Consider the following 27957-nt stretch of genomic DNA (forward strand, 5'->3'; position numbering starts at 1 on the left):
AAGAAAGGTCTTGACTTTGTACTTCGCCATTTTTATACAAAAAATGTGGGAATCTCCTATAAATAGAATTAATTTTTTCTCACTTTTTGTATAAATATGGGGAATTATAAATCCAAAACCTCTCTTTCCCAAAAATCAATCTCTCCTAAAAATAAACCCCTTTCAATGTATCCAAAATATTGTTGCAAACAACCTAATGTCTAGTCTATAGAATGTTCATTTGTAACAAACTGAAATAGTGTTCAATTCCTAACAAACACGGTTCACATCGCCAACATATTGTAGCGGTATCACAAAGTGAATTGCGATGGCACATTTAAGTTACCAGGATGTTAAAAATTACTACAAATATTTTATAAGCACAAGTACTTAATTATGCTTATCTTCAATTTCATCAATTTCCCATGCAAAAAAAGAAACACTTTCAATCTCCTTGCTTATATTTTCCTTAATAATATAAGCCATTTGGATCGTTTAAAAAAGTGCCAAATTGGGAATCATATTCGCCCCATAGCATTAAAAGTTCCCTGTGATTGCCGCGATTTATCGAATCTTCGGTTTCATCGTGTCCGCGAAAAGCTAATTCTGGGAAACCCAAATAAATCGTAATATCGATAAGTCGATAATTCGACCGATTTTCCCTAACCTGATTATATTGAAAGAAATTATGGCCTCTTTTTGAGCTGTATCTAAAGCTGTTTCTATATTTTGTTTGCTAAACAATTTTAATTTACAAAACGAAAATATATGCTCCTTAAATTTTAAATGTCTCTCTGTAGAACGAGGTGAATTTTTTAAATCGGAGTATCCTATTTTAAACCACGTTTGGTATTCGGTTTGTACCGAAAATAAAACACAGGGCCAACAAAAAAGTTTTTCTCGTTTAATGGAGCCGTTTAACTAATCGCATTTATCGTACCAACTAATATAAGTCCTCGATTTTGTCGATTATCTGACGCTTTAATTGAAATCAAACTTGGTTGAGGCTTTCCCAGAGTTTTAATAATGTAAAATTTATTATCATAAGATAAAGACTCAAAATTATTTGTCAGCAACCAATCGACTATATCGTCAGATTTTTTAATTTCGTCCAACTTATCCATAATAAATGAAAAAAGAACTTACCGAAAAGTGAAAACCTGGAAACACCTTGGAATTGAAAGAAAACACTTTAAAAACACATTAAAAATATTACAAAAAAGCACTGCTATAATACAATACTGCCTGTTTTATACACAAATAACAAATATTATCAAGAAACACTAAAACGATTTACCGAAATATTTTTCAGTCCCAGTCTGTCACGGCATCCCGTCCGAATAATTAAGTAAAAAACAAACGCAGCCGTACACTAACGGAGGCCAACTGGAGGCTAGGCACCTCTAACGCTATAATTTTTGCAACAAAGTACAAATCGAGACGTATGTCGCTGGTTGGATCGGCCTCGCGAAGCTTGTGTTTTTTAAAACGGTCGGAGGCTTGGCTCCCTTGCAACGTATGGCATTTATTATATAGGGTTGATGGTTTAATCGTTATTCGTTCATGGGCGGTGCGTTTGAGGTTTTTTGATGCAGGATACAGTGTAGTACGTACTACGTAGTGAGCGATAGTGTTTTTTCGGGCATATTATGTATTTATATTGAAAATTAATGGTAAAGTTATGATACCTAAGCAGTTTTAGAAAAAAATAATGATAATTATTTGTCAATATCTTTTAATTTATTTCGATGAATAGCCTCACATTTTATGGGCAAGCTAAGCCTCCCTTGCCTCCTCTGACGAGCCGCCGCTGAAAACAAAATTGAATTAAAAATATCTTTTGTTTACATACTATTACTAATACATACTATTCAATTTTCATTCATTTTTTAGAGGCATGAACCAGATCCTAGCCTTCGTGTCCAGAATTGTCTGTCATTCGAAGGATTCGCTAGATACCTCATGGACAAAGACAATTTTGCATTCGTCTCCGAGAGGGAGGTTCCTAAGGAAAGTGATATGGCTCGCCCTATGTCAACATACTACATATCTTCATCCCACAATACGTACCTAACTGGTCATCAACTCAAAGGAGAATCGTCTGTGGAACTATATAGTCAGGTAAAGTCATGTTCAAACTATACTCAGTTTTTTCGAATAAAAATTATTGAGGTCTTTCTGAATGTTTTTCCAACTCAACTCGTAACGAACACTTCATTTTTCTTCAAGGTTTTACTGACTGGATGCAGATGCGTAGAGCTAGATTGTTGGGATGGGGATGATGGATATCCCATGATCTACCATGGACATACTTTCACCACAAAAATTCCATTCAGTGCTGTTGTCGAGACCATCGAAAGGAATGCATTCGCCACATCACCGTACCCAGTGATTTTATCGATTGAAAATCACTGCTCCTTGCAGCAGCAAACAAGAATGGCCCATATTTTTCAGGTGAATAATTTTCCTTATCTTCTGCATGAGAAAATTATCATTGGGTACTCTTGAAATTATATACTTGGACTTTTCAAAAAATAAGAGGAATTTTTTAATTTCGCAGGCTACGTTCATTCGATTAGCCATGTTTTTTTTATTTTTTTTATGTTGGTACTGTCGTCTTGAACATACATTCAAAGTTTCAGCAGTTTATCATATTTATTTTGTTGGTACAAGGCATGAAATTAATAGTTTTGCTTGTTCGGCAATTTTCTGCTATCGAAAATAATGGATCAAAGAATTTGCATAAAATTTTGTTTGAAAATGGAATTAAGTGCCAAAAAACACTTGAAATGTTGACAGTAGCATAAGGTGATTGTACTCTGAGTCTAAAAAATGTTTACAAGTGGTACAAGCTTTTCACAGAAGGTCGAGAAAATGTGAATGCCGACAATCGCTCTGGACGCCGCACACAACAACAGCCGATGAAAATGTTGAGAAAGTGAAGGGCATTAATGTGGAGAATCATCGAATCATTATTAGAGAATATGCCGAGGATGTCGGTATATCGGTTAACTCATGCCATGTAATTTTTTCAGAAATTACACATATACATCATAAATCGTTGCAAAATTGTTGAAAGTTGACCAAAAAAATTGTTGCTTGAGCATCGTTCAGACATTGTTGAATGAGGTCAATGGCGATCCAGATTTACTTAAAAGGATCATAACTGGTGACGAATCGTGGGTATATGGTTATGACATCGAAACCAAAGTCCAATCATCCCAATGGCAGTGTTCAGGAGAGCCAAGACCAAAAAAGCACGCCAAGTTCGATCAAATGTCAAGATTTCACCCACTGTTTTTTTGATTACCGTGGTGTTGTTCATCAGGAGTTTTTCCCACATGTTGGTATGGCCAATAAGGAGAATTGTCTTGAAGTTATGGGCGAGAAGCAATACGAAGAAAACGTCCGGTTTTGTGAAAAAACAATTCATGCTCACTCTTCATTGCTTGTTCATAATTTTCTGGCCAAAACAATCCCGTAATCAAGCTTCAGCCACCGTATTCACCAGACTTGCCCCCCTGCGACTTTTCCTGTTTGCAAGATTGAAGAGACTCATGAAAGGACGGCGTTTTGTGACGATTGTGAAGATAGAGTCCGAAGAGCTGAGAGAGCTCAAGGACATACCAAAAAGTTAATATCAGAACTGCTTCGAGATAGGAACAAAAAGCTAGCAGCAAAAAGCTGAGGGAGACAGAATAGAAATTAATGAATTAATACATATTTTTTGAGAAAAACGATAATTCACCTCATAAGAGAGACTGAGGATATACTACAAAACACACTTTTGTCTATTTTCCACTATATTTCTTTATTGTTGACCGTTTATATCCTCAGTATATCCTCAGTGAACATGAATTTCCACAAAATAAACAAGTCGTCAATCGAAGAAGTCATAAGAGAGAGCGTAGATATAAATCATCACTATTGTTACTTGTTTCTGCCATTTTAAAAATAATTAAAGCATTGAAGAATTTACAATTCTTAAATTATTTTCAATGCAGTTCTACTATCTAATCGATTTATGGCAACAGCCATCTTGGTTTCGGACAGGTTGGAGCCTGGCTCCCTTACCCTTTGGACTGATGAATCGATTCATGAATGAGAATATGGACACTGGATTTTTAATACATGAAATGTATGTGAAAATGAATTGTGAAAATTGTTCAAATATTTTCAAGGATAAAATGATACATGATTGATTAAATTAGGTTCCGATGCTATATCGAAAAACAAAAAAGAGAGACAAAAAATAAAGTCAATAATCGAGAATACGTCAATAAGGGTAGCAGAACGAACTTCTGAGCAAAGACCCAAGGGCGGATTCAGAATTAAATTTCGAGGGTCGATTCCTGAATTTCGGTTAGGGGCTAATTGTCAGGGAGGGGGCAATTTATATGATATATGAATGAGCAGTGGCGTAGCGTAGTGGGGGCGTGGAGAGTGGCCCGCCCCGGGCGGCACTTTTTAGGGGCGGCAAAATTTCACAGTAAATAATAAATTATATTTTGTAAATATTTGAACCATTTCATATTTTGACGCAACTATAAATTCCGATTGAAAAGAGCACAGAATTTTTCATTCTGTGACGAGTTCGGGAATCCCCTTTCTTTGAATGATATTTTGACTGCGGGGATTTCCCGTATTTCATTTTGTGCTTGGATTGTTTATAACTTATTATTATTTATTATTTATTATTAAGAAAGTACGTGATGCTTTGACAATTCAGACAGCACTAAATGTAATCTCAACGACGCGACTGTTGAAATTGACGAGCAGGATTTCAAGCTGGAATAACTTCGACTACGGACTTTCGTGACTGCTACAGGCAACGAAAATAATTAATGCAGACTCACTTGAATAATTAAAGTTTATTGTGGAATATAAGCTGCAAGACACTCTGCCCAATATTTTAATCATGCTGCGAATATTTTATACAGTTGCCACCATAAGCAATGCCAGCTGTGAGAGAAGTTTTTCGGAATTGAAATTAATTAAAAATTATTTAAGGTCGACAATGAGTATTCAAAACTGACAAATTTGGCTATCTTGTCTATCAAACAAGAGGTATGTGATGCTATAGAAATTGATGGTGCAATAAAATACTTTTCTCTTTGAAAAAGTAGACGTATAAATTTTTAACTTAAGCCGGAGGTTTTGTTTTTAATTCTAACAAGTACCTACTTATATTATTTTTCAAAAAGATATAAATATTACTTAATAGTATCATCCTAGTTCTAATTAAAAACTCATTTTCGTTTTATATTCAATTCGCTAATTATGTAATCATGTCGATTGAATAATACCTATGTACCTGTTATATCAATGGTTGAAGTGAGAATTTTTGTATTAATGAACGTGATTGTGAAAGAAATAAACTTTTTGTTTAAAATCTATAATGTATAATATACATTAAATTGAAATACCTAATTAAGAGGGCGGCAAAATTGTCTTCCGCCCCGGGCAGCCGATACCCACGCTACGCCACTGTGAATGAGAGTATGAGTATATGCGTATGAGAGTATGCGAGTTTAAATATTACATTCGAAATGTATTGAATGTTGATGTCGTGCGGGGGTAGTAACCTCTGTTACCGCCCTTGCCAAGACCGGCTTATCGTCCAAAAGTCGACTTCATTGTCGAGTTTCCTACAATTCCATGTATGAAGTTAAAATTTTCTAGTTATGAAATGAAGACAAATGGCATAACTATTCTGCAAATTTTTTATTTCTTGTATATTCGATTTTATTTTCGCTATTAGAATTCACTGTACGTTCTCTGCATCTAAAATATTTCCAATTGAATATTTCCGCCTGCTGACGTAAATATCGTAAACACCCACACTATTGCGATATTAACTTCATTTCATCGCATATCAATAGTGGGTGTAAATGGTAGTTCCACTGTGTTGAATTCCGTTTAGATTATTACGAGTATTTGACACAAATGGATGCAGAGGATGGAAAGTCTGCTTTGGTACATCCTACTCATCGAAATGAAAAGAGGATGTTTCATGAATGGGGCTGTTTGGCTTCAAAATGAATTGAATTTTACCAATTCGAAATCGTGGGATTTTGTGTGGGACTAAATTAATAATTGGATATTATTTAACTTATAGATATGTTGAAATGCATCACCATATAATTCAATCAAACCTATTTGATATACTTCATTGATATTTTCACAACAAAAGAGTTTACAAAACCGCAACACATCTTTCACAATACTACTATATATTTTTGGGAAAGTTTTTGGCTTTCTACTACTCCATCTTGATACTTCTTTGCATGATCTACACATCCATGTATAGAGTTACTTATTTTCAAATTGATTACTTCCTTCCTTTCTTTGGAAGATTCCCACATCCTTTTTTTTGTATCAAGATGGAGTAGTAGAAAGCCAAAAACTTTCTTTCCCAAAAATTATTCACTCCTAAAAATATAACCCCTTCAATTCATACTATTATATACTATATACTAACTAAGACATACAATCCTATATACAATACTATACAATACTAAGACATAGATGGCACTAGTCTCATTGCATTTATTGCGTTTTCAGTTGATACTAACCTTCAAAAGCTGTTAAAATTTCATGATAGTCTACTCATGAGTTTGTGAGTTATTGTGCTAAGAGCTACGCTACTTTTGCTTTTTTCAAAAAAAAATAGACCAAGCGAAGCAATGGCTTGATGAGTGTCAAAATGAGGCAGTAATACCGGTAACACCACAAAATTGTTTTGAATGATCGAAAAGTGAAGTTGTGTGAGTTAGCTAACATTGTAATGGTATTAAAATAACGTGTTGGCTTTATATTGCACTAGTTGTTGCCCAAGGCTTCGCCCGTGTAGAATTTGGTAGTTGTAGTACTAATTAGTACTATGTTGCTGTATCGCTGCTGTTCAAATGTTTTGACAGAATCAGAATCAACAAACTTAGGCGTGCGCAGCGTTATAGAACAGGGCTTTCAAAAAATTGTTCTACAGCGCCATCTAGTGGCGAGTTACAGAAAAATTGATAGCCTAAAAACCTCTATGAAAAATTACTTATACATGTCAAGTTTCATCACGATCGGTTGAGCGATGTAGAAGTTTATCACTTACCAACCAACCAACCAACAAACCAAGAAACATCCATTTTTATATATTAGATGAGCATTTGACTATGAGAAAGCTCTGTTCAAAGTGCGTGCCGCGTGAGCTCACTGTTGACCAAAAACAAGAACGTCTTGATGATACTGAGTGGTGTTTGGCCATGTTTAAACATAACACACGGGAATTTTTGCATTGGTACATATGTGACAATGGAACCAACACTTCACTCTGGAATCAAAACGGTCGTCATCTGAGTGGAGAGCGTAACTGGTGAACCTTGTCCAAAGCTCCTGAAAGCTCAACAATAGGCTGGAAAGGTTATGGTCTCGGTATTTTGGGATGTCCGAGTTGTAATATTCATTGACTACCTTGAGACGAGAAATACCATCAACAGTGAATATTATATATAGCGTTATTGGAGTGTTTAATGGCCGAAATTGCGGAAAAACGACCTCATTTGAAGAAAAAGAAAGTGCTGCTTCATCAAGGCAATGCACAGTGTCACAAATCAATGAAAACGATGGCAAAATTGCATGAAATGAGGCATGTGCCAAATTTGGCTCCCAGCGACTATTGGCTGTTTGCAAACCTCAAGAAAATGCTCACCGGTGAAAAATTTCTCTCGAATGAAGAGGTTATTGCTGAAAATGAGGGCCTATTTTGGGACAAAAAATAAATCGTTTTAAAAAAGTGGCATAGAAATGTTAAAGTGGCGCTGGAATGATTGTATGGCTCTTCTACGAGATTACGTTGATGAATAAAGCCAATTTTGAACAAAAAAGCATTTTCTTTCTTGTACCCGGGACTCTTCAGTCCAGGGTTACAATAGCGCCCTCAGGCGTGTGTAATACCGTATTATGAGTAATAAAGACACCTGAAGAAACCTTACAATGATGCGGTTTCGTAAACTATATAGTAAAAATCCCAATAAAGTATACCAAATACGTTTGTCATGAATTTTCATCAATTATCTGTCAATTCCTTCACATGAAATTTGATTATTTATCGTGACAATCATCCATCATGATGGTCAAACAACTCTATCCGTTATCAAAATATACTTCACACTGATGCGGTTTCAATCAGTTCAGAATTCATTCGGGATTTTGAAGAACTTCAGCAATTAAAAGTGTATCAAAACTATAGTTCTTTCCAGTTTTGTAATGAAATTTCAAATACACAAAACTTACTGATACAATAGTTTTATCAAGCAGGGAATTATCATTCCTGCTATTGTATAACGAAACATGTGTCGTGGTTTTGTTAACCTTTATAGTGAAAATCTCATAGTAAACTGTTTTAGTTAGTTTTGATATGGATTTTCAACAAGTATCTGCTAGTTACATATACCGTACATATCTGAATGGTAAGAAAATATTCCGAGTGTTCATCGAATAATATATTCACCTGTCTTTGCCATTTCCTCTAAAAGTGATCCAAATAACGTTCATTGAATGCATTTCAGAAACAAAAAGAAGTTCTCTACGATGTAGATCTAGTTAGTGTAAGGGTTACTCTTTACTCTTAGCGTAATGCCAAGCACGAAATCGAATCTCAACTCCTACTCAAAATGTCCTTGATTTACTTCTAAATGTACATGAAGAATTTATATCGCACTGCTTGTCACGTCAGGTGATATATCAAAGCACACATTTATATTATTTGTCCTGATTATTCTCAATTTTGGGGTTTGGTGGGGTAAACTAGTCTGTTTATGAGGCTGTAAAGACAGAAGGCAGGTGAGGAAAAATCAGGGGACTTGGCTGTCCACACAATAATTTATCTCCAACCTATTCACTGATTATCAAACATATTCTACAAGTCTAATGATCTAGAAAGTTCAATAATTAAATTGTTGAAAAATTGTTTTCGTAAGCGTCAAGGTCGATGTCGTAATCGTGGAGATAATCAAGACCATGTTGGGAGATTAAATTTTCCACTCTTTTCAAATCCGTGATACAAAATATGGGTTTTCGTTTAAAAACATGACCTTGACCTCAATATGGCCATAAATTTAATGGTCAAAAGTTAAATTTAGCCAGGAAAAATCCTTATTTTTTGTCTAAAATATGCATTACTTGAAAGTTATTCCACAGTTTTCATATTTTTGGGATACCCTCTATAATAATATTTTTGTGAATGGATTAATAGAATATTTCATATTTCAGATCTATTTTTAATTCAAAGCGAATTGTAATAGCTGGACTAGGAAATGAAACTATTGTGTTATTCACTCTACTCAATGCAAATTAAGCTAATTACGATAAATGCAGTGAACCTCCAAGTCGCTCACGGTCAAAAGCGCTGAAAATATTAAATGAAGAAGCCCCAAGGCTATACGTTAATTTACAGGTTTTCATGATTTTCGATATCACTGATAGTGAAGCAACTGACCTATTTGCCTTTTTTTGGTATTGACTGTTTTTGTTAATGTTTTGCATTGTCACTTCATTTTCAATGTTTGTCATCTGAGATACAAAACAAAGTCGCAAAATCGTTTTATAACTCAAGATCAGCTGGACCAACTTTCATGTCAGGAATAGCAGAATAACTATTGAAAATTTAATAAAATGAGAAAAAAAGCATGTTAGTTACACCATTCATACGGCTGATCCGAATTTTTATGTTCTCACCCGAAATAGTGATTTTTTGATGATTTTAAAAATGAGCTACGCTTTAGGTTATGACAGATGTCATGGTGTACATAAAGACAATTGAGGGTATAATATTTTGAGTTGTGTGCACAGGAATAACTGTTATATCGTAATAGAAGCCATCACAGTGTTATTTACAATGCCACAATCGAATCTTTCACAACGGAATATTGCGAATGAATCCACTGCAGATAAAAAAGAAATCGTACGAAGAGCGCCATGTTCGGTGATGCCAAGTCTACTGTTTTTTTATTAGATCTCCTGACTTGGCTCCAAGGTATTGTTCTACTTTTTGAAAAGTAATGATTCAGTTCACTTTCTATAATAATCATTAAATGATTGTAAATAGTTAAATTTACCGTGTTATGTACAATGTTTCTATAAAATAATATTTCCATCTGTTTTAGTGTAAATTTGATGTTTTTCTGACACACAAGGAAAATGACCTGGTCACACTGGCCGTGTCAGTATGACCAACTTCGTGCTGAACAAACACAATATGAAATAGTTCATAGAACTCACCTAATAACTCAACACAACATTTATTAATTCCAAAGCGGTACGAAGTTCGCCGTATCAGCTAGTAAAATACATTTTCGTTCTTAAAACATTGAAGTGTTGAATTATGACCTTCAACTTTCAATACTTTCAGAAGTAACTTCAAAGTAAAAAGTGTAGTCAGATCAGACAAATTCGCCAACAATTCTCCTAACTGTTTTTTTCCAGAGAATATTCGGAGAAAAACTGGTCACAAATTTCCTTTTCGAATCAGATTATAGTGATGAACCATCGTTGCCTTCACCGGAGCAATTGAAACATAGGATACTAATAAAAAATAAGAAGTTAGTTATGGAAGTGCCTGCGCCATTGAGTTTCGCTACAATGTCGACCCCCATGAGACCTGGCAGTGGAGGATTAAGACACTCCGTGCCCGGCAGAACCAGTTCTATCATCAGCAATACCAGTAGTAGCTCGTTCAATGACGATTTCAGCGATGATGACTACGACGATGATGACGATGAAGATAACATAGACGGTAAGATAACAGTGTATATTAAACATCTTCATGAGTACATAAATATCATACTTGAACATTGAAATTTTCTGATTCACAAGCAAAAATGTTAATAATAATAATGATAATAATAAGAACAATGGCCAGAGTTTTCAACTCATGGCTGGACGGAAAGCAGCTGATTCCGGATTGGTTTGTCGAGGGGCGGACCGCTCTTATCTCCAAAAGCGGAGGTTTCTCGATCCCTAAGAATTACAAACCGATAACATGCCTAAATTCGTGGATAGATGCATCTTGTGCCATCTGGATGCTGGAGAAACATATATTTTTATCGGAGTAGAACAACGCCACTCACAAGAGATAACAGCATTGAAGAACTTTTTCCGCGACCAGTATCAGAACAAACTTCGACGGATCTGGTCATCGGAACTGTCGAAGAATAATAAACTAGCTGCTTCGAATGTGCTTGACATTCTAATCTTACTCTACTTGGAGTCGTGAAATTGACTCTAGAGGAACACTATCAACTAGATGTTGAGACCCGAAAAATGATGCATCTCCATAGGAGGTTGCATCCCAAATAGTCCGTTCTACGGTGGTAGTTCTCCCAACAATAGCGAAGCCGAGGACTCTTGAGTTTGAAGTATCTACATGACAGAATGATACTGAATGGAACTTGTAAAGTCATCATGAATGGGGATCCACTTCACTGCTTGGTCCGCGACTATGCAGAAATTGGAGCATTTCTATTTAGGGCATCTGTCCAAGCAGTTGATGAACTCGGTTTAGTTTTCTACAGTGAACGAGGTGATTGCAACTCTGTCACTGAGTTAGAACCCGTCTGGCAGAAGGCCCATATAAATTACTCAGAGATCAGTTCACTCCTGCGGCAACAAAAGCTAAACCATTGAATTGGGTCTTCTTCAACAATAATGTAGATCTCGGCTCATCAAAGCACCTGACGTTCGGTGCTTTGATGAGGTGTAGGGCCTGTCGTTGAGATGCCTGAGATCCTAATGCATTTGCTGTCAGCATATCCAGCAAATGCGGTTGCAGTCTATATCCTAAGAGTAATTTATTACCACTTATGACACTTTCACGGAATTAACTAAACTCTGGTGTTGGGGGATATTGAATCCATTTTGGGGAATGGGAAGTGCCGAATTTATTTGAAATATTGAGCTAATATGTCTGATATATTTTTTCACGACTATCAGAGCAAGGTGGAGTTTCCATCTTTCGGCGAGACGAGTATCGTCCAGAAAGAGGAGAAAAAACCGATAAAATACCGGGATTTTCTCTTGGAACTCCATTTACTATATCCAGAACATTCTCATGAGATGATTGTTTCGACTATTGGAGTTCTTGGTGGAATGATACCCTCTCGCATCTCAAGACATACCGGATTGCCTCAAGGCATACATTTTATCCGAACAAATGCAGAAGGCTGTCATCCTTGGCTCACTATGTCTGCTTAAGGTATATAATTTTTGGACCCAATGATTACTTATCCACGGTGTGGGGAGTAGTCATTGGTTGATGATGCTGGCACGCCCCCTTAAAGGTATTGAGGCTTCGGGAATAGGACCCAACCAGTGCAACCTTTGGGAAAAAATAATGATAATAATGGGCATTTGTCCGGCAGAAATATTGGCCGGGCAAATGCAGAAGTTGCTGTTCTTGGTTCTCAGGTCTAATCTCAACGATTTTGAAAATGGAATAATCCATTAACCAATTCTTGTCCCCCTACGAATAGCAACCCTCAAAAGTCGACACTTGTTAGAGAATTAAAAAAGTTTTACATTTGATCCTACAACTTCAGAAAGTGAGAAATGTTTATTGGGTAATAAGTCTGGCCCGCCTTCTTCCCATGAGTTTGATTGCTTTCCAACGATACTAACTTTTCAGAGAAAGAAGGATGCAGCAGGGGAGGTTACTTATATTACGGGGACTTGTCTGCCAAATTAGCAGACGAAATATCGGATCTAACCAGACTTAGGCTGTTGAACTCAAAAAAAGCTAGTAATTTATCAGACTGATAATTCTCTATATTCCATTGAATTACCTGAATGAATTGAACTCATAATGACTATATTAGCTGGATTTCGAAACATGATTTTGGTTACAAATGTATAGTTGAAAAAACATTTCCACTGCATCAAATCTCATAAATATATCTCTTGTCGAATAAGAAACGACATCATACCTTCCGTGAATACTTGATTTAGTCCGATCTGATTATTAAAACAATATGATGCTCAAATTGCATTTAGCCGACTCTGAAATGTATTTCTGAAGAGAACAATCTTCAAGACACTACAGAAACAAACAAGTCGACCCAGATAATAACTACACTAAATTAAATTGCTCCCTGAAAGGCTTCAAAAGTTTTCCAACTGAATTAGGGGGGATAATTCGATTTGAGTAAAACTTTTTGTGATGGGATTCTGAGAATTGTCAGTGACACAATGCATTCCAATTTAGCTTTCACCGTCTCAGTCCTAAAACTGTGAATAGAATATGATTCCAATCATTTGGTAACAAATTTATTTTGAGTTTCTTATTCACACCCACAATGAAAATTATATTTCCAAGTATAGTATTTGGGATGACTTGTTTCTTTTTACAGAGAAGCCCATCCATGGAATAAACATAACAGATTCGCCCAGAACATATGGAGTAGCCCATGCGGTTTCCAAAACCAGCTCCCAGAAAAGAACTGCTCCCGATGATAAATTGAAGAAGAAGAGTAGTCAGATATCGAAAGAACTATCCGACATGGTCATATATGTTCAGGTTAGTAATTCCAACTTTAGTCACAGGAAATAATCGATAATACTTGAATAGATTAGATCTGTTATCACAACAGTATGTTCAAAGCAACCCAGCTATCAATTTCCTATGTTACTTATTCAAATGCTAAAATGTTTTTTAATGTCTGGTATCGACTTCCAGTGGTGATCGTCGTTCACCTGTCTCCAGACGTTGAAATTTATCGCTTAAGTGATTCATTACCTGGGATCACTATGTTAATTAGTTTCAATTAGTATTTGACACAACGAGTAATAGTTTATGAAGTGTTTAATTTTGTCTTCGATATATTTTCATTGTCCAATACATTCAATGAGCTGCATTTGCACGAAGAAGCATCCAATTTGACCTAGAACAAAATAATCCAAACAGCTTATGGAATTATTGAGTCTTCTGTCGATCTTAAAGATGGCGTCTTTGTAAGGGCAGCCTTTTACTCAGGCTTATTATTTTAGGACAGTCGAGTCCAGTGATGCAAATTCAAGGGGGGCCCAAGTTTAAGGGTCACGAACAATGCTATCTAACAAGCCATAACTCATACAGAGATGAGCGACATATGACAAAAAGTCGCCTATTGAACTTTGCGATATTAAAAAATATGTGGATTTTATGCCTCTGCTCTCTCCATGATTTTTTATATCACTTGCAATGCAACTGCAGCGTGGGCCATTAGAATATCTCTACTGAATGAGGTGTCACTCTGTGCCCAATAACTGTCACTAACGGAACCTTTAAAATACTGGGTGTCCTTTCGTCTTATAAAGCCGTATCACGGTAATGCGGGGCTTTGACGTGGTTGACCTCCTTGTGGGATGCTTTATGGAGCTGGGTCTGTGACCCTAGGGGCCGTCCCTAGGCCTACAGACCCCTAACGTCCTCCTAGTAACATCGAGTCAAGAGCTTCTCAGTTTTCCAACTCTTGCTGCTGTTAACAAACCTAGGAGACTAGGTGGTGAAGCGGAAGCGATTTATTGCCTCTTCAAAAGCAAGATATTTTATGAATCTTCCATGGACCAAATTCTTGAGCAACAAACAGAAGAAGAGAAAAAACACTTCCTGAACAGGTCAGCACGAGCTTACGCACAAACGATGATTCAAACAGGACAGAGACAAAAAAGCCTGTACAAGAAAAAGGTTACACAAGAACACGTCAACATTGTTTGGTTGTTTCTCAACAATGAAGTTCTGGTCGGACAACTTCAATGCAGACAGTATGATGACAGTGTGAAATTTAGGATTGGTTGAGTATAGATTTAAATAACCAGCAAAATCTCCATCTTACTCAAGCATTTTTCTAGGCTATATAATCTGGGTAAAATCGCTGCTTTGCGACCTTTGTCGTAACAGATATTTGAAGCGCTAGTTGATGTTAATAAATTAGAACCATATAGGGTATATTCGATGAGTGATTTTATTTTGTCTCAAACCAAATGATATCAAAATGCCTAGATATCAATTCGGTGTTTCTTTGCTGGCAAGGGAGGTCGCTTCCGATGAAGACAGAAAATTCAAAGTTAACACTGACAGAAAGTTTCAGAATTTGGGGACTCATTGTTTGCTGATGTTGGTGCACCGAATTAATACTTGAAAGTATCTACTGAGTATACTATTCGCAGTGACCGTGCTTTTTTGTTGTGAACTGAAGTCAAAAGGACATTGGTGACTGTCAGAAATACGGGATGGAACCTTGAGCCTGGATATCGGCCCAAATATCGAATTGATGGTCTATTTTACCACTGGAGAATTTTGATCTCAAAATTGATTATTAATTATACCAATAACAATAAAACAGTTTTGAAAATAATACTTTTGCTCTGTATTTATTCATGTATTTTCATACGATGAAGTATTTATTCAGTGATCCATGTCTTCACAGGCCATAAAATTCCGCGGATTGAATACAATATCTCCAAGTAGTTCGGTGAAACAACGTCAAAAAGCGATCACTTGTTCAGTGAGTTCCAGCGCAACTTCGGGAATCAGTTCAGCATCCAACATTAGCTCTGGAACGACAAGCGAGTCCGACACTACAATTTTCGAATCGGAAATCCAAAAACCTCGACCGAACGTAAACCTTCCTTGCTACCAGTGTTCTTCCATCAACGAAAATACTGCAAAAAAGCTATGCAGGTAAGTTTACTGTATTCAAAACATTCAAATCTTAAATGTTGAATGATATCCAGCATTTCTCTAATAAACCTTCTGAAAAATCTGAGACCGAAGAATTTTTGACAAATTTATTGCTCCTGAGTTGTTTTCACTTTCCCAAGATTTTCACATTCACCACTTTCAACTGACATTAGACTGATATAAAAATCATACATTTTCCAAAGGTACCAGAGGACCCCCTAAAAATTCAGCATGGGTATGCATACTGGGTATGCATGGGGGTCTAAATGGTTCGTGCTTTTTCTTATCCACCTTTTGCCGCAATATGGAGCAGTGTGGACTCTTTCATTTTTGGAAGATTAGTTTCAATATAACCATTGACGAAATTCCAATCTTGAAGAAAATCACAATTTATTTCCTCTCATATTTTTTTCGCCCATTTTTCGTTTTCTTTCCAGAGTTTCTAAAAGTTCGAACTGAATCAGTTCAATTAGAAAAGTACAGATAAAAAGTAATTGAATTTTCTAATGTTGACTAGAACTGGCCAAATACTTGATGAAAACCCTTGCTACAAACTGATACAATTAATTGTAAAATTTTCAATGTGGGGATTTTACAAAAACCGCGTCACATGTTAGCTCCCTTTTGCAAGAATGACCATCTCGCTATTAGATAGCGAAACACGTGTCACTGTTTTGTAAAACCTTTATTCGATATTGTTTCAGAAAACAACCTCTAGCATTGATAGCACATACCCAAACTCAACTTATGCGAACGTATCCAGCTGGTATGCGGATAGATTCATCGAACTTCAATCCGGTTATATTTTGGTCTTTTGGAATACAGATGTCTGCTTTGAATTACCAAACTGAGGACACAGCCATGCAGCTCAACAACGCCCTTTTCGAAACGAATGGAAAATGTGGTTATGTTAGCAAACCTAACGTCATGTGGGACCGATCGCATGTAATGTACAGAAGATTCAACCCATGGGATAAGGTAGGTTTGAAAAATAGCATAGCTCGCAATATCTAATTCTGTTTGTTCGAGCTTCAAAGCAAAATGAATATTTTTTCGATGTGAAAATGCATTAAAGCAAAAGAAAAATTAATATGATGTCTTACTATGTTTGTTTCAAAAGTTTTGTCCGTTTGAATGTTCTGAATTCAAATCTTGCTGTTAGCAGGATTTGAATCCAGAAGAAATATTAACTCCAGTTCAGTGTTATCCTGAGATAATTTTGACTGCTACTCTGAACTAACATCTGTTCTCTGTTCATTATCATAGAAGTTTTATCAACGAAAGTTGAAATTTTTCTCATAACTTTGGCGTGATTCAAATGGAAATAACAAATTTGAAATGATATTTTTAACACAATACATTTTATCGTACTATATAACTAATACTGAGTGGTTATGATCCAACAGCATATTTCATGACGGCTTACCATTTATATTGAAAAGTAATTTTCGCTTCGTATGATGGATATTGGATATTAACTGCGTTTTTGCTATACGACTCTGATTTTTTGTTTCGTGATTCATTTTTCAGTTGCTCGATAGACAAATTGAAGAAGTAGGATAGATCGAAATGCTTGTGAAAACTTATTAGTATTGTCTTGACTTTCCTCGCTCTAAGTGATTCTCGTTATTCTACTGATGCCGATTGGACATAAAAAAAAAATAGTTTTAATATCGTCAAACGAGTAATTTTTTGTATGTTATCACTGTGACCAAATATAAACCAATCAAGAATGTTCCCAATTTCATACTTGGAACTTATTTTCAATCCATCATAGAAAACCAATTATGTCAATACTACGACTGAACCTAAACCTGTTAGTTGACTACTAACACAATAAACACTTTATTGTGAGATTTTTACCACGTAGATTCACAAAAATGCAACACGTGTTTCGCTAGACAACAAGCGGGCTAATTGACAGACGAAAGAATTTGTCAAAAAACTTATTTTCGATTTTGATCAACTTCTCAAAAGTTCCTAAGGGTTTATCTCATCAAATGAACAAGTTGGGGTACGATTTGAGGACCGTAGTATACTATTATCTAAAGGTCGTAGTTGATTATGATTGTTGCTGTATGAGAGGGTTATTTAATTATTTTTTCATTCCAGGAATTTGATGGCATACACTCGTCACAAATAGTTATCAACATTGTATCTGGCCAATATGTTAGTCAAGGAAATGTCAATCTCAGCACCTACGTGGAAGTAGAAATCATTGGTATACAAGTTGATTGTAACAAACAAAAGACAAAAATCATACAAAAAAACGCTCTCAATCCCATATGGAATGATACTTTCAACTTCAGAGTGATGTTCCAGGATCTGGCCTTCTTAAGATTCACCGTGATGGATGCTACCAGTAACCACCTCTTGGCTCAAAGAATGTTGCCGCTGAAGTGTCTCAAGCCAGGTTACAGACATTTGAGGTTGAGGTCACCCCAAAATAAGAGCCTCAACATGTCAACTCTATTTATTTATTCAAGAGTTGAGGAGGAAAGTTTGGAGAATACTGAGAGTAGAGATGGCATTTCAGAAAGACCACCTCAACCGGAAACCAATCTTTGCGAATCTGCTAAACCAGATAGCACATTTTTGGGTACAGTAAAACAAGTTCTTTGTAATGAAATATAATTCATGATTTTTTTTCTAACAGGTATTTCTGGGACACCCCTGTATGTTAAAAGACGGATGTTTTTCCTCATGGTTTACGGAGTAGTATCGGAGGAACCGTATACGATTTTGAAAATCACCCAAGAAAGTACAACGCAAGACGTGTTGCTTCTTTGTCTGCAAAAAGCTGCCATCACCCCCAACAAAGTTAACGACTACATTCTGGTAGAAGAAGTCGCGAGAGGTTGGGAAAAAAAGGACCATAACTTACCGGCCACACAACGCATCCTTGACCTACATGAGAGACCTCTACAAGTACGTTCATAGATGTTTTTAAAATATCCAATCCTCAGAGTAATAATAAGACATAGAGTTGCCATGCCTATTACCAATACAATTGAAGCGGGTATCGTACTATGCTTTTCTGTACAATGTATGGTCAAGGGGGGGGTGGCGGGTAATGAGGGGACATGGAGAGTATGTTTACATTTGAAGTAAGTTGGACCATAAAACAGTGGGGGTTGGTTTAGTAGATAATCGGAGGGACATTATATATTTATAAAATAAATCATTTCAGGTGAATAGTTCCTACAGGGAATCTGATTTTTATTAATGATTATGGAAATAAGGCCAGTTTTTCTACCACCTACTAGATTTTTATTCATGTATAGCTTTATAATAAAGCGCGTGGGTACTGGGTTAAAATTAAATTATTTCAAATGAAGTAATTCATAACAATAATAAATGTTAATTTTAAAAGTAATCAATTCTCAGATTTGATGAACAAGCGGTACGGTTTGTGAGGTCCGATATATAAAGAATGTTCGATTACAAATCATGAATATTTATAATACAGATTGAGGTTTGATATTATTATGTGATTTCATTCAAAATTGGGATCTAGGGTCTTTGTGGACCGACATTATGTTTTTTTTTTCAATAACTCATGCTGACGAATTCTATAATTACGAAAAATCATTAATGTAAATGAAAAAAACTCTATTAAAAAATGAAAAATATGTTTTTCATATGTGTGCCGTAAGTCATATTCATTCTGTGATCAACAGCATACATACAATATTCAATAAGAAATGACGGTAGTCTTTTTTTTACCCTTTTTTGGTTGGGATATGTCAGATAATGAAACAATATAAACCTAGTTTTAAAAACTGTATTTATAAGAATAACATCAAAAAAATTATCATTAAAAACTTCAAAAATATCCCTTTTCATAATGTCGGTCCACAAAGACTCCTAGTAACCAATTTTGAATGATATAAAACCTCAATCGTAATTATAAATATTCATGATTTCTAATCGAAAATTCTTCATATCGAACCTCACAAACCATACCGCTTGTTTATAAAATCTGAGAATAAATCACAAATTTCTCCATCTGATTATATGAAGCAAAGTTCATTACTGTTGAAATTAAAATTTCATCATTGTTATGAATTAGTTCATTTGGAATAATTTAATTTTGGGGTTTTCATCATTTTAAAAAATCATACACATTATTGGGGTCTGTTTCCTTTTAACCTTCGAAAAAATCTCCGAAGCCCCCTACTGTGAGTCGGAGAAGTTACTTCTAGAGAGACCCATGTCTCATTTTCATTCTTTACTTTTTTCTATCAGAATTCATCCTAACTGTACTATTCTTGTTCATTCTTCAGGCACAATCCCAGTGGAAAGGAGAGGGCAGATTCATTCTCAAGAGGATGGGTGATGATCCCAGCAGCAGAGCATGGTTGTCTTCAATCCGAAGTGTAGCCAACCGGGAAAGAGAAGCTAGGAAAACAGACGGAGCTCCAAGCAATGCATGGGAGGAAAATGACACATTTCTAGTCTGTATATACAATGTTTCACCAGAAATACCATACGCCATCCTCAAAGTTCCATTGAACGCTTGCGCCCAGGACGTTCTGGCTCAATCTCTTGTGAAGGCTCGGCGACTCGAAGATCCTATGAATTTCGTTATTGTGGAGGAGCTGGAATGGGGTGGTTTGAGCCACAATATTCAGCAACGCGCTCTGGCGGACGACGAGAACGTGTACAGTGCTCAGTCGCATTGGCAAACCATCGGGAGATTCATTATGCAGGAACGTGCTAATGCCACGCCCACGTCTCTGCGGAAAAACAGGATCACGTCCAGCCTGCGGTTAGCTACGCTGGACAGAATAAGCAGAGGGTTGAACGTGGCTCGGAACGTCGCCTCCAACAGCATGAAAATGCCGGTGCAAGTGGCATTGAGTGATCCAACAACTTCCAAATGGAAGAGCAAATCGGGGGATGATTCTAAAGGGAGGTCCGGATCCCGAAACAAGTCGAACTCGGATAAAGATTCGGCGGCTCCGACCTCTTCAAAGAAGGGTGATGCGATGAGGGAGGTGCACTCAGAGGGTGAGACATTGAGTGACGATGAGACGAAAGACTCTGACTTGATGTCGAGATTGAAAAAAGTGTCGTTACGAAAATTCAAAGAATGGAAATCGTGACTTCTGGAATAAAAGTGGGACTGGTATTAGGCTAATCACTACTCATGATTTCTATGATCACAGGGATATTTCTGCCGAGACTGATATTTTTGGTCTCACAGAGGTAAACTGTCTCACTGAAACCTCATATCACTGAATTCACAAATACTTTTTCTGATAATATTGAGTTGGCGTCCTTATTTTTATTCGTTCTTCTGTTGCCATTTTAATAGTTTTCAAGATTATTATCCAATTAATTTCGAAATGTGTTCTGATAAGAAAACAATTTTCAAGTTAAAGCTTTTATATTCACCAGTTTGTTAGTTTCGGTCTATGCGACATATGCGGGTGGTACCAGAGTTTATTTTTCAATAAGACATTTTCATTTTTTTAATCTCTCAATTATTGCCTTGAAATAGTATGAGAGAAAATATTGGTAAGAGGCAGATCAAAAATATCCATCATTTAGGTCCATTCAGACACACGTATCTTCACATTCTATTATTCAACCACTTGTTATTCTGTTATTCCTTTTTTGCTTAGAAAGATGTATATATTTACCAGGCTATCACCAATATTTTGATTGACAACACAACTGAATATCTCAAACATGTTTGAACAATAAACTCTTCCACGAAACATGTCAACAAAATTCAAAAAAGTCACACCCACCATTTAGTCTGAATCAGAAACTTTGAGTAAGTCTTTAGCTACAATATATTCACTATTTATTCTTCAAATAACTAAGTATACTTTATTATTTGTTAATCATTAAACATTTCCATAATATGTAATGGAATTGCCCAACTCTTGATGAAAATCCACAACGTATTCAAGTAAAACTGTGAGATAGTTTGCATAACCGCAACACGTGTTTCTACTAGCTTTCTCAGGAGTGTTCATACAGTATGAACATGCCTGCGGAAGCTATTGTATAGTGACACGTGTTGCGGTTTGATAAACTATATATATATATATATATATATATATATATATATATATATATATATATATATATATATATATATATATATATATATATATATATATATATATATATATATATATATATATATATATATATATATATATATATATATATATATATACGAAGGTTATCGAGTGTCTTGATATAGATAAAGGAGTTTTTAATCGGACATAACACTCAAGAAAGTGGCAAACCATAGACACGTGTTTCGGGCTTTTGGCCCATCATCAGTATGGTGCAGCCAAGTGTAAGGATGGGCAACACTTGGTTACCACAAGAAAGAAATACAAATGCACGGAGCCACCAGCAGGAGCTGGTGTTTATATCATTTCCTGGACCCGGATGTCACGCAGGTAGCTATAGCTGCCTCCGTGGTGATTTTGATAGTTTTCTTGTAAACACAAGATCTATTAAGTGAAACCACAAATGTGCGGCTGGCTCCTGCTGGTGGCTCCGTGCATTTGTATTTCTTTCTTCTGGTAACCAAGTGTTGCCCATCCTTACACTTGGCTGCACCATACTGATGATGGGCCAAAAGCCCGAAACACGTGTCTATGGTTTGCCACTTCCTTGAGTGCTATGTCCGATTAAAAACTCCTTTATCTATATCAAGACACTCGATAACCTTCGTATTTATATCATTTCCTGGACCCGGATGTAACGCAGGTAGCTATAGCTGCCTCCGTGGTGATTTTGATAGTTTTCTTGTAAACACAAGATCTATTAAGTGAAACCACAAATGTGCGGCTGGCTCCTGCTGGTGGCTCCGTGCATTTGTATTTCTTTCTTCTGGTAACCAAGTGTTGCCCATCCTTACACTTGGCTGCACCATACTGATGATGGGCCAAAAGCCCGAAACACGTGTCTATGGTTTGCCACTTTCTTGAGTGCTATGTCCGATTAAAAACTCCTTTATTTATATATATATATATATATATATATATATATATATATATATATATATATATATATATATATATATATATATCGTTCCGAAGAGACCATGCCCGGTACTGATGATGAGGCTATCACCCCGAAACCGCTCTATCGGTTGGTCGGATCGACCAAACGAAATTAATTTCTGCTTTTCGTAGTGGAAAACAATTAATTTGCGACGAATCTTCCAAATCGAAGACGTTACACAGGTGCCTGATGGTTTTACTTCAACTCTCTGCGCGGCATTAGCTGGGTGGGTTGTTTGTTTTTCCGTTGGGTATCAGCCACACGTACCTACAAAGTCGTACGTCTGTATGAGAGGAAAGGGGCAACCCGGAGCATGTCACAATGCACCTCTCCGGAATAATATATATATATACATATATATATATATATATATATATATATATATATATATATATATATATATATATATATATAATTATATAACAGAAGAATTAGTGACTGGATTAACTATAAATCGGTTCAACCTCACAAATTGAATATTTATTATATAGAAAATCACATTTTAAAATCATTTAATCCAACCCGTCAGTGATATTTGGTCTCACGAAGACATTTCTCTTTAAAAAAAAGACAAAGCAGAATTATACAAATGAAATTTCTCGGCAAAGGTGACTCGTTTATTTTATATATATGACAGCTTTAATATACAGCGTAGGTTCTAGGAAGCAGACGACTACGATAAGGACCTATATATATGCCAAGTGCATTTTCTCTACTTAGAATAAAAACAAGAATTTTCAACTCCAATTTTCTACGTATAGCTACCAAGTTTGTGATCATAGTGATCCACTAAGTGCATGAACATATAGTTAAGCTAAAGTATTCTGAAAAACCGACATCCATATTTGTTATTTTTCCATTTGATGTTGACTGCACACAAGGCCAAAGAATATCATTGTCGCCTGCTTATTTCAACCTACATAATCCAAATGTTTTTAGAAAATATATAGTTGTAGCAGTCTAGCATTGCAAGTTTCAAATTCTACGTGGACTCATGAATTATAATTTGAATTTTTATTTATCAGTCTTGCCATATCAATGTCGAAAGTCTTTCAGTATTATTTTGACAAATTAACTGAATTCACTGAACTTATACAGGGTTTGTTCTACGTCGGTGTTTTATATAAAATTTAGGCAGAATAATTCTGACTTATAATGATTTTCGTTTGATTTTGGTGTTGAGAATAACCATTATTGAACGTTTTTAACCTAAACGAGAGTGATTTTTTTATATGTCTGTCTAGGATTTTATACTTTTTATATAAGTGGAGAATGAAACGCTTTGAGAAAATTGATTTTTGCAAGTGTCCTCACTTTTGGCTATTGTTCTTGGGCACAATCATTTCATAGCTTTAAAGAAACCCCAGAAATGCAAATGTTTTTGCTTTCCTTATCGCTTTTTGTTATATTGGGTCAATTTCAAATCGACTGTTTTCTTCAGTCACCATAACAAATGGAAAGACAAACAAAACAAATCAACATTTCACAAATCAAATGTGAATCCACAGAAAGTTTATTTGATTTGTTGTTGACCTACACTTTGTTGAGAATATGTTATATGTTAAAATATTATAAGGTAATGAAATTACATGAGAAGCAAATAATATCAATAATATATATACATTCGAATAAAATTAATACAAATTTTGAACATTATACCATATCCCTATATTTCATTTTGTACCATAGCTTTTGTTTCTGTTTGAACATATCTATATTAAAATCAAATTTTACAGTATTTATAATGTTTAAACAAATATTCCTATTGTACATTAACATATTTGATGTTATTAAGTAATAATATAAATTATACGAAAGATACTATATACTTAACTGTTAATTTACAGTACAAATTTAAAAATTATTGTTTTTACGTAACATTGTTATATTTAACGATTTATAAAAATATATTGCATCAAATCTTGTTCAATATTTCATTTGTACATTTCTGTACCTTAATCTTCCTAGCAGTCAACACAGTAGTTTTTTCAATCCTTTTGTCAATGTTATTGAATTTGAGATTTTGATATTCGAAAAATCATTTTCTGACAGCTAATCAAATGAAGCAAATTATGAGTTACAAGCATGTAGAAGCATATATCAACAAAATTAAAAATATAAGTATTTTGTTGTGATAAAAACTAAATATACAGGAACCGGGTCTTTTTTCTGCTCTGAAATTGGTCTGACTTGTCTATTTCTTTTAATGAATAGAAATGAAAAAAAAAAGAAATATACCAAAAGGTGACTTTTAGCAAATACTTTTGTTTGAGGAGAGGAGAAAATTATGTTACAAGAGTTCACACATAATGTGCCATATAACTCAAAATAAATGCACAATTCACAAGGGTTAAGAAGCAAAAACGCTGAAGTGACTATTCTTTTAATTTTAAATCACAAAACAAAAGAGTAGGCTCACTTTTGCTTAGTGGTAAAATAGCCTAAGTGGAAATGCAACCTAAAGGTCATCTATTGTGTGAAACCAAACAAAACAGAAATACAAGACATACTGTCGCTGCTCATCATTTTGAAGTTCAACTCAGTACACCACTGCGGTTTTTCTTCTGAACAAATCAGGTTGGTATACCAATCCCTTAGACCTTAGAGGAAACAGAATAATAATACGAGTATATTTTTAACATTAGGTTTAATATTCGATTCAACTGTAGGCTGCACTTTGGCTCACATCAATCTGTTCGTACTTAGTTATGTTATAGTTAGTTTTTTAAATCATTGTTTTTTTCCCTGCTATAAACATTTTATGTTTCTTGGAAAAATTAATTGTTATTATTATCAAACTTGACCATATAAGCCAAGCTTCCTAACAAAGCTGATGAGTTTACTTCAAGTTTCACTTGGTAAATGATATTCTGTGTCAGATGGCCAGAGTACAATTCTGCTAAACACTGAAAACGTGAATCAGACCACAACAGGTCACGCACAAAGTATATATAGTCTGCTAAATCTTTATCTTACAAATAGAGACAACATGTACTATTCATTTCTGTTTATGACATGTAAGTAGGCCTGGTAAATTTTCCAAGAGTTGAAAATTTTTCACAGTATTTGTGAATCAAAACCTTGTGATACACAGTTTACTAAGGAATTTTACGTTGCCAATCCCTTTACATATAAATCAACGAAATACAGTTTCGCCTGAAATACCGTTACATAAGTTGATATCTCTGCCTTGGATCTGCAACTGTATTCACCTTCACCAGAACCTGAAATTCTTTTTAATCCATCTGTGATCCAATAACTCTTTAATGTTCCTCCTCTTGCAGGAGGGATTAGGGCTGTATAAGGCAAATTGTAATTGACTGTGTAGTGCAGACTGAGGTAGTCTATCTCTATATACTAAAGAGCTTTTTCTAACCCATTTGCCGTACGGCTTTTTACCAGCAGGCAAGCTCCTTACGTGATCATTGATCCAACAACCATCACGTATGGTCCAAATTATATCCACAGTTCCTTATTCGAAACAACTTCACTGAATGGACATTGAAGTATACAAAAACCTGTTTCTTCTATTCAATTTGTACTCCAAATATACGATATGGAATTGACTTAGAATTCATTTATAGAAATGCTACATGATATATGAAAGAGTTGCGCTTTAAAACTCTACTGACACTTTAAGACACTTATTACCTCATCAGCAACTTTCTGGATGACATTACAGGATGAAGCACTCATTTCAATCATAACATTACGACTTCATATCACAGATGAGACAAATCTACTCATGTCATGAAGATTGTATCTGAAAGTAATTTCTAAGTATGATTTACACATCTTTGTTGAGAGTTTATTTTGAACTAAATTGCTGTCTTTCTCTATTTCCCTAAGATTACTATAGCTGGGACTAAATCGAATACGTATGAATGTCTCTTCGTACTATCATTGTATTAAAAGTAGATTGATATCATCTATGACATGAAGTTGCAATGTTATGAATGAACCAATTGTTTCATTTTGTAATGTTATTCAGGTAATGTTGAGGTAATAAGATGTGTCTCATTCTGAAACTTCAAAGTTCGCCATTGAGAATGATAGTGTTCCACAATAAAGAAATTTTATATTGTCACTCTCTCATTCATTATATTGTATAACATTTCTATGAATTAATGTTGATTCAATTCCATAATGAATATTTGGAGTACAAACTGAAGAGGAAAAGGAATCTTAATTGCTTCCTTCTCTTCTTCGGAAGTTTCCCACATATTTTTTTGTATAGAAAAGTAGAAAGCCAAAAAGCTTATTTCTCGATCACATATGTTTTTTCAAATACTGTTTAACTTACTATCAATCGATATTTTGACAGATTAGGAATCCAAGTAAAATTCCTCAACTTCTCTCCTTCGCCCATCAATGATAAGTGGTATTAGTTAATTGGAAGATTTGCTGGTTTTTCATCTGTATAACATTGGATATGAATTAATAATCCAATAAACATATTACACTATACTTTATTTTTCAGTATATATTTACACTGCGATTATATTTCAAATGACACTATCTAAGAAACCTGACAGCAAACAAAAAAAAGACATCCGTCTAAATGCTGGTTGTGAAAAAATACTTGCTTAACAGAGCATCTACATGTGGCGGACTATGATTTGACACACTTTCCACAAATTTTTAAATTCTCCCCAAGAATGTAATTAAAAACCAGATGTTACCAAATCTCTTCATCCTACAATACTTGTAGCTCCTCGAAGTGCCAAATAACCTGCTGTAATATCCATTGGTAAATCGATAATGGTAGCATATTCATCCTTATTCGCAAAACGTAACCTTGTCTGTGGGTCTGTATATGGGGCAGGTAGTCCTGACAGATCGGAGAACTTTTCTGGTGGTTTGAAAGATGGAGGTGCGTTTATAGAACTGTAGTGAATGGCATTTTCGGGCCACGGCAAAGCTTTTTCTGAAGCAATTATTTGCTTCAAGCCTTTCCAGGCACATTTTTTCTTCATTGCTTTATGTAATTGAAATGAGGATGATTTAAAAACTGGTTTTGGTTCTACCTTGGATTCTTCAACACTCATGCTTTCACAGATTGTTTATTCAACAATTTTTTAGAGGAAAATCATTTAATACTTCGTATTTTCGTGGTAAAAATCGTAAATAACTTAATTCAACCTGAAAATACTAGATTAACTCATATCAATATAAAATACACTGTAAATATTTATGTTTTCTTTCTCTCTCTCTTTCCTTTCATCTTCTCTTAT

General features: G+C 35.3%; 2 protein-coding genes across 6 annotated transcripts in view; one reads left to right on the top strand and one right to left on the bottom strand.

The window, feature by feature from the left end:
• The window catches only part of LOC111505101 (1-phosphatidylinositol 4,5-bisphosphate phosphodiesterase epsilon-1), a 702515-nt gene extending 680775 nt beyond the window's left edge, over positions 1-21740 (top strand). For 4 of the 5 annotated variants that reach the window (XM_074172786.1, XM_074172785.1, XM_074172787.1 and 1 more), the window contains exons 19-27: positions 1873-2100; positions 2209-2433; positions 10456-10765; positions 13374-13540; positions 15432-15685; positions 16390-16663; positions 17798-18284; positions 18342-18613; positions 19972-21740. In XM_074172786.1, the coding sequence (XP_074028887.1) occupies positions 1873-2100; positions 2209-2433; positions 10456-10765; positions 13374-13540; positions 15432-15685; positions 16390-16663; positions 17798-18284; positions 18342-18613; positions 19972-20793 (3039 nt within the window). In that variant the 3' untranslated portion in view covers positions 20794-21740. The remainder of the gene's footprint in view (positions 1-1872; positions 2101-2208; positions 2434-10455; positions 10766-13373; positions 13541-15431; positions 15686-16389; positions 16664-17797; positions 18285-18341; positions 18614-19971) is intronic. The other variant, XM_074172790.1, reaches the window with a different exon arrangement.
• Positions 21741-27174: 5434 nt separating this feature from the next.
• Positions 27175-27932, bottom strand: LOC111505100 (INO80 complex subunit C). The gene has a single exon (XM_074172784.1). It carries the CDS (start codon positions 27769-27771, stop codon positions 27415-27417), a length of 357 nt encoding a protein of 118 aa, XP_074028885.1. The 5' UTR covers positions 27772-27932; the 3' UTR covers positions 27175-27414.
• Positions 27933-27957: the final 25 nt, after the last annotated feature.

This window comes from Leptinotarsa decemlineata, unplaced genomic scaffold (assembly GCF_025532065.1).
Source record: "Leptinotarsa decemlineata unplaced genomic scaffold, Ldec_3_MD MMD2_tig00000199_RagTag_RagTag, whole genome shotgun sequence".
Lineage (NCBI taxonomy): Eukaryota > Metazoa > Arthropoda > Insecta > Coleoptera > Chrysomelidae > Leptinotarsa > Leptinotarsa decemlineata.

Coding starts and splice junctions, on each gene's coding strand:
- LOC111505100 (XM_074172784.1), bottom strand. CDS start 27,771: ATGAGTGTTGAAGAATCCAAGGTAGAACCAAAACCAGTTTTTAAATCA.